The 7861-nt window shown below is 37.1% G+C and overlaps 1 protein-coding gene and 1 non-coding gene across 5 annotated transcripts in view; one reads left to right on the top strand and one right to left on the bottom strand.

Annotated features, from left to right (window-relative positions):
• Positions 1-1341, top strand: part of si:ch211-113d11.6 — a 7912-nt gene extending 6571 nt beyond the window's left edge. The window contains exons 3-4 of one of the 2 annotated variants that reach the window (XR_012389981.1): positions 1-317; positions 692-1341. The exon at positions 1-317 is cut by the window's left edge and continues 1153 nt beyond it. This is a non-coding gene — a transcript (si:ch211-113d11.6). Of the gene's footprint in view, positions 434-575 lie in introns of both variants that reach the window. The other variant, XR_012389982.1, reaches the window with a different exon arrangement.
• Positions 1342-2617: 1276 nt separating this feature from the next.
• mgst2 (microsomal glutathione S-transferase 2) lies at positions 2618-6255 on the bottom strand. 3 transcript variants are annotated; one of them, XM_073921599.1, is made up of 5 exons: positions 6141-6255; positions 3984-4083; positions 3628-3698; positions 3266-3345; positions 2618-3169 (listed from the first exon to the last, which is right to left on the bottom strand). In XM_073921599.1, exons 2-5 carry the CDS (start codon positions 4049-4051, stop codon positions 3071-3073), a joined length of 318 nt encoding a protein of 105 aa, XP_073777700.1. In that variant the 5' UTR covers positions 4052-4083; positions 6141-6255; the 3' UTR covers positions 2618-3070.
• Positions 6256-7861: the final 1606 nt, after the last annotated feature.

The raw sequence follows: 7861 nt of genomic DNA, 5'->3' as shown, positions 1-7861 counted from the left end.
GGCTAAATTGTCTGTAGTGTGTGTGTGAATGTGTGTGTGGATGTTCCCAGAGATGGGTTGCGGCTGAAAGCGCATCCGCTGCGTAAAAACTTGCTGGATAAGTTGGCGGTTCATTCCACTGTGGCGACCCCAGATTAATAAAGAGACTAAGTCAACAAGAAAATGAATGAATGTTGATCTTTGCCTAATTATAAAAGCAAAAGGTAAACAAATACTTCAAACAAATACTGATCTGATTTCAACACCAATAAAAGCTGATTTGAAGGCCTCTTATTTCAACATACAAAAAAATTACAATCTCCTAACACTTTGCAATAGTATCTGGATGCAGCCTTGATGATGCAAGGAGAGGGGTCTGGATGCAGACCTGGTGCAGTGCAATCTGGGCTGCACCCATGCTTTTTAATGGGCTCACCTAACCCTACCCGTCACAGTGACGTCACTAGCTCCATTTGAGTGCATTGTGTCGGACATTGCATCGCTGAGTGTTTCAGTCTCAGCTTGCATCATAAAGGCTGCATCCAGATACTGTTGGATGCAAGTTGTGACTGCATATCTCAGTAATGCAATGTCAGACACAATGCACTCAATGGAGCTAGTAACGACACTGTTAAGGGTGAGGTTGGGGTAAGGTTAGGGTTAAGTGAGCACATTAAAAGCATTGGATGCAGCTCAGACTGCACTGCACCAGGTATGCATCTAGACCCCTCTCACATTTTCACGTGTTCTCATGTGCATATAGTCTCATAAGTGAGTGTGTGTGTCTGCTCATGTGTGTATGTAAGCTCATGGCCAACACTGCACATGGTATTTCCACCTTTTGAACCACTGAAGTGGTTCAAAAGGTGGAAATATTATAATTTATTGATCAAAAATGGCCGATAATGATAGCAACATAAAAAAAGGCATTTATCAGTTGATACCAATATGGCTGCCGATATTGTCATGATTGCCAGAGGTGTCATCAACCCTGGAGATTAATTCCTGCATGCCTGCAGAACTACAACTCCCAGAACTCTTTGCACCCATCAACTCCAGCAACAGCTATAGCTCGTTGTCACTCATTACATGGACTATATATACACTACACTTTCTCATTCACACTGCTTAGTCTTGTTATCCTGTAGCACTACGAAGCTTTTCCCTGTCTTGTTTTCCCGTGCCGTATTTCGTGACCCTTGCTTTGTGTATTGTTTCTACTGTTAGCCACCTGAACTGATCTCTCTGCCTGTGCCCCGACTGCTGTTTAGGATTGCCCTTTATGTTATTGTTTGCTCTTGCTTGTAACCATTGCCTGCCTGACTATTCTTGTTAATAAAGACGCTGCTTTTGGATCCTTAACTCAGGATGTTACAGACAGGGATGTGCAGTATTTATGATACATGGATAAATGCAAAATAGTATTTTGCAAGTTGTGTTTGATGGGATTAATGACAAAGACTTCATATTTTGTATCAAAATACTTCAGTATCTTGTATTTTTAAAATACTGGAAAATACTTAGGAAGTTTACATGTTGACATTATAGATGCATCCTCTGATTGCTGCTTTGGACATTATTACGCTCCCATTTAAAGAATAATTTAAAAAAAACATCAATTCTTTGGGAATAAAGTATACTGCATAAATAATAGTAGTTTTGGATGGATTGCTGAAGCTAAATGTTTGTCTTTAAAACAAGCAACATTAAAATAAACCTACAGTGGCAATTCCTACAATATTCTTTGGCTGTTTTAAATGGCAGTAGTTGAACAGCAGATATAGTTGCAATGTACAGTAAATAAAGAGGAAAGATGTATGCCTAAAGATGTCAGAATGACACAACACATAAAACACATATTGAATAATCTCCTAAAAACTGACAGGTTATAAACAACAGGAGCAGGATACGTTACATGAAGAGTTTCTGGAAGTTTTCAGAAATAATGTTTTTACATTGAGTCAGTTTAATGGTAAAGGGATTGATGTCGTGCCCGTTTAAAAGTATTTTGTAATTTCTTTAAAATGCAAAAATACTGTATTTTATTTTGATGCATTGTGTGACTGTCGTATTTTGTAGTTTACTTTGATACATTTAAACTTAAGGTATTTGGTATTTTGTTGTTAAATACATTTCCATGTATTTTTTCCCAACTCTGGTTACAGATAGATTTTGCATCACTATTTTCATTTAATTAAAATCTAAACCTCTGTTAGATATGTTTTTTTTTCCACAACAGACAGAATCAAAACATTAAAAAAATGCCCATGTACAATTATTTAAAGACAATACATTCGGTGCATTACCTTGATGTGATGTACATCAGTGGTTCTCAAACTTTTTTCACCAAGTACCACCTCAGAAAAAAAATTGTCTCTCCAATACCACCATAATGACCAGTATTGAAATACAGAGTAGCGTATTAGGCTTAATTAAGCAGCTACAGCGCTGCTCAAAAACATGGCAGAATAATTCCTATTGTTATGAATATTATATTATATTATGTTGACAATTATATTGTCAGCCACTTTTAACATTATTAATAGTTTGAACATTTGCTAAAACATAAAAAAAAAAAATCAATGTGTGCTTATATATATATATATATATACACTAAAATGTAAAAGCATGCAGATCCTTTTTATTTGTAATTTCACTTTATTCACCTTAGAATGACATTGCCTCCTACATTGGTATTGCTGCAAGTTAAATAATTGATGATAGTTAATATCTGCTACATGAGGTAATGACCTTGATAATTACATGAATGACAAACTAAACTGGGAGATGACCAGCTAAAACCAGCTTGACCAGCCTAGCCAGACTGGGAGCCCAGCCAAAACCAGCTATGTCCAGTTTTAAACCAGGCTGGTCAAGCTGGTTTTAGCTGGTTACTTTCCAGCCTGACCAGCTAAGACTAGGCTGGAAATGGAAGGAAACCAGCCTGGAAGTGGCCAAAACCCCTCTAAAACCAGGCTGGTCGACCAGCTAAAACCAGCCAACCATCCTAGGCTGGTTCAAGCAGGATTTTTCAGCAGGGATCTATGTGTTTGATAACTTGAGATAGCAATAGATAACAGGAATTAAATCCTCAGAGATATTTGTCCAAAAACGCTTGGAAGATTCCAATGGCAGCCGTCACAGCTAGGAATAGCAGGACAAACAACACCAAGTAAAACCCTGGCAACCTAAGACAAATAGCAGAAATGGGTTGTAATTTGATTGAATTTGACACAATTTCACAGAATATAACTTTATAAATGCACTTATGTTTTGATTATCATCTTCTTTTGGATTCACTGATGTAGCCGGTAAAGTACATCTCTCTGCCCACAATATACACAAGCCCTCCAAGAGCCGCAAGCACTGAGAAAAGGAAGGAAAATTAGATCTTGTGGTAATCTATCAGGCAGGGGTGTCCAGACTCGGTCCATATTTTAGTTCCAACACTAATTAAGCACACCTGAACTAGCTAATCAAGCTTTTTCTAGGCATACTAGAAACTTCCAGGGAGGCGTTGAAGGAAGTTAGAGCTAAACTATGTAGGACACTGGCCCTATATGACTGAGTTTGGACAGCCCTGCTATAAGGGTATGTGTGTATGGTTCCTCATTTTTACATCTCTGAAATGTTTATACTTTAACATACCTTCATTGAAGAATATGCCAGATATCCACAATAGCACCACGAAAATGGCATAAAACTCTACACTGTTCTGGCTAAAGAAACAGAGGAAAAGCATTTGTACATGTTTATTAGGTTAGAGCAGTGGTGCTCAACCCTGTTCCTGGAGATCTACCTTCCTGCAGATTTCAGCTCTAACGCTGATCAAACACACCTGCCTGTAATTATTGAGGACTGTTCAGGTCCTAATTAATCAGTTCAGGTGTGATTGAACAGGGTTAGAGCTGGAGGCAGATCTCCAGGAACAGGGGTGAGCACCACTGAGTAACAATCAAGCGATATTTTTTGACATTTCACATATGAAATAAAAAAGATCTTACTGTGCTCGAAATGTCCTTTCAAACTCAGGTGGTCCAGTAACAATGGGGGGCACAATTTTAAACTTCATCCTCGACCAGCCCACACGTCTTGCCTGAAAACCTTGGGAAATTCAACATTATTAGTATTTAGCTCTAAGATTTTACCATAGACATTTAAATGCAGGCGACGCAATGCCGCAGTAGGTAGTGCTGTCGCCTCACAGCAAGAAGGTCACTGGTTTGAGGCTCAGGTGGGTCAATTGGCGTTTCTGTGTGGAGTTTGCATGTTCTCCCTGCGTTCGAGTGGGGTTCCTCCGGGTGCTCCGGTTTCCCCCACAGTCCAAAGACATGTGGTACAGGTGAATTGGGTAAACTAAATTGTCCGTAGTGTATGAATATGAATGAGTGTGTGTGTGTGGATGTTTCCCAGAGATGGGTTGCGGCTGGAAGGGCATCCGCTGTGTAAAAATGTGCAGGATAAGTTGTCGTTCATTCCTCTATGGCGAAACCGGATTAATAAAGGCACTAAGCCGACAAGAAAATGAAATGAACGAATGAAGATTTCAATACAATGAATGATAGTTATCCTAAATATAATTTCAAGTATATTAACTTGATAAACATATCAGGGTTTCTGCAGGTTTCACCAAGTTAAATGTAAGGCTTTTTAAGTGTATCTTAGCCAATTCCATGCGTGTTAAAGAAAAAAGGGTCAGGAGAGGGTTTTCTTCAATGTCTTCAATGTCAAATATATTAGTAATTTGTAAGATACTGAAGGAGTTTTTGATAATTTTAACATCATCCTATGCACTGATAGAATAATCCTTGCATTAATAGTTCAATTCTGTTTTTAACAAAGCACATGAACTTATGCTGATGAGTTTATCCTCAAATAACCTTATGTGCTTAACCTCATATAATTTGGCTTCATAACAGCTGTGCCTTTGTGTGACTGATAACCGAGAAGTTAACTCTTAAATTAAAACCTGTTTCAAAAGATTTAGGACGAACAACAAAACATTTCAGTAGATTTGACTTGTTAGGGTCTGAAATTTAAAATTTGAGATTTAAGACCCCACGAATACCCTGACATATGATCCATTGCAACTGATCTATGAAATATTAACTTATTGAACATTGAACCTAATTGTAATTACTGTTTTAATACAGGTCTCAGAACAGTGGCATAACACTTGCAGTGCTTTATTTAAAATGCATTGACCTTATTCTTGAATGTGGAAGTGCGCCTGTTTTCGCAATTATCTTTGAACTTCAGATTCAGTCTCATATGGAAGAAATTACTAGGAATAATATACGGCAAAAACACGGTCAAACTACTTGCTCTACAAACAAATGTTTGCATGACTGACTATACAGACCAAGTAGCATAATAAAACAAGCAAATATCAGTTTGCAACATCAAACAGCGAAACGAGCAGTTTTTAATGTCTAAAAATGAATGAAAGTAAACGAGACCGGAGGTCTCGTGCCAAAAAGATGCCAATCGCTGCGCCCGCTCGTCGGCGAAGAATAAGGTGAATAGTTTAGCCTATAAAAAATGGACTTTATTCAACATATTTAAATTCTGCAGATTCAGTAATGCAGTTCGTTACTTTAAAAAAGTCAAATGATTTATAAGTAATTGTATTGAAGAAACCTAAACTGGTAATAAATGAAATAATAATGTATACCCCAAAACTTGTTTTCCATCGATAAGTTTTAATCTTCAAAAGAAACATACTGTAGAACTTTAAGAACATGACACAATAAAATTAGTTTAATAACGTTAGGTCTATTCCTTTAGCTGCAAAACGGGATGTTTGACATAGCAGAAGATCTATTTACCCATGTGGAGAGCAGACAGTACCGACACAGCTGCGAGGAGAACTGGGAGATCTGAAGTCATATTCGTTGATGGTCCAGACACAACAACGGCTCCTTTTTGAACAGTATTTTCTTACAAGCGGGAGAGATTAGGTCGGTATACACGACTGAATTGAATATTACCTCGTGTTTTGAGACCGGAAATACGTGTATAAAGCGGTCTAACAGGTTTTTTTTTTTTTTTTTAAAGCGGTCTAACAGGTTTACTGGGTGTCGCTGGCTGCAGAATATCCTATCGCCAGCAGCTATTTAGACAACTATGAGTGGAATGAGTATCTCGCGATTTGAAAATACCTGCTGAAAAATCCTGCTTTAACCAGCCTTTGTTTTTTTCGATAGGGGTGCTTTTATTTAACTATAAAAAGTGCAAAGTAATCTCCACCTTAGATAACCCAATGTACCAGTTACCAAACAACCTTTTGAACAGGTTCTTTTAAATGATTCTTTCGAATCAGTGAAGACTTCACTGAAGTGTGTGTGTGTGTGAGTCAGCTAAAATTTTTGGTAGGCTGTGGTTTGAACTGCCATAGACTAAAAATTTGCTAAAACATGTTAGAAAGCGTTAAGTTTAAGGTCATTTATACTGGAAATATGATAACGTGTTAAACGAGATGTTAAACTGCAAAAACATGTTAGCAAAGTTTTAAAATGTGAATGAATTAAGAACATGCTAACGTGATATGGCAGTGCTCAATCATGCTAAGAGTGCTAACCATGTCATTTGAATTAATTAAAAAATGTAATCTTAAATCTGCAATTTTCTGTTAGCACATTTAGAGCCAATGTTAAGTTTTATTTGGACAATTTACCCCTGGATTTCTGACTAAATCAAGTAATAAGTAGGGGAATTACCAACCTACATCACACATGACATCACACGGGCAAACATGTCATGTTGTGCGATAGGATGCCAAAATCGAGAGTCCAAAAATAGAAAACTTAACTTTTACCGTACACCACACTGCTTTTAATGCCAACCGTAGACGTCTTTGGCTAACAGCCATCATAAGAGCTGAATGGATTAAATTAAAAATGCTGGACTCTTATAGTCTATATATAAGAACTTATGATTTCAGCAAAACAGTAAAATATGGTGAATTAAACTGCGGACACTGAATGCTTAGAATATAATGTAAAATTGTAAGATCACATACCCTTTCGTAGTGTTGTACAGGTGAGGTTCGCTGTCAGAATGCAGCTTGTTGATGATTACCCAGGCTTTGTATAGCTCCGTCTTCTTTCCTTGTCTTTTGCTAGGCACCTCGGTTTTTAGCTCTAGAAAGTTTTAAATCTGGTAATGATTATTTCTTACACATGACCACACAGAACAACATTGTTTGCATCCAAAGACTTGTAGACCTTTAATTTCTCTCTTGTGAAATCACTTGGAATTTTAATGAGATTGTATATTTGGGTGTTGATGCTTGGCCTTTTGTCTTATCCAATATCCATTGGGAGGGTGCTATCGCAAATGGACCTGTCAGACTAACGCCGCTCACTTTACCATTAATTTTGCCGAATAACTGTGCTTATCACTGGGTGACAAGCTGTTATAATACACTGCAAGCATTATGTAAATAATATATATATATATATATATATATATATATATATATATATATATATATATATATATATATATATATATTATGCAATCAATATAACTTCCCTAATAGGACAACAAACTCTGTACCCGTTTTTTTTTTAAGCAACCTAAATGTGGCACACCTGAACGTTTACAAACCGGTAATTTGCCTATTGTTTAGTGATTAACAGCGAAGCGAATTCGCGGAGTTAAACTGCAAAATAAGTTAGCAAAGTTTTACTGTCAAATGTGATTAATCATGCTAAAGTGTTGGTTAAAATTAGTTTTGTAAGAGGCTGAATTATCATATGCATTTGTTTATATGACAAAACATGTCTTTTTGACTTAAGAAGGTCCATACTGACTCCAAAGGCAGATACTGATAAGATCAGGGCCTGGTATGCTGACTTTGAGGGCTTTATGATGTGGT

This window comes from Danio rerio, chromosome 14, assembly GCF_049306965.1.
Source record: "Danio rerio strain Tuebingen ecotype United States chromosome 14, GRCz12tu, whole genome shotgun sequence".
NCBI classification, from domain to species: domain Eukaryota; kingdom Metazoa; phylum Chordata; class Actinopteri; order Cypriniformes; family Danionidae; genus Danio; species Danio rerio.
Note: the sequence above shows the minus strand (reverse complement) of the source record. Positions and strands in the feature narration are given on the sequence as shown.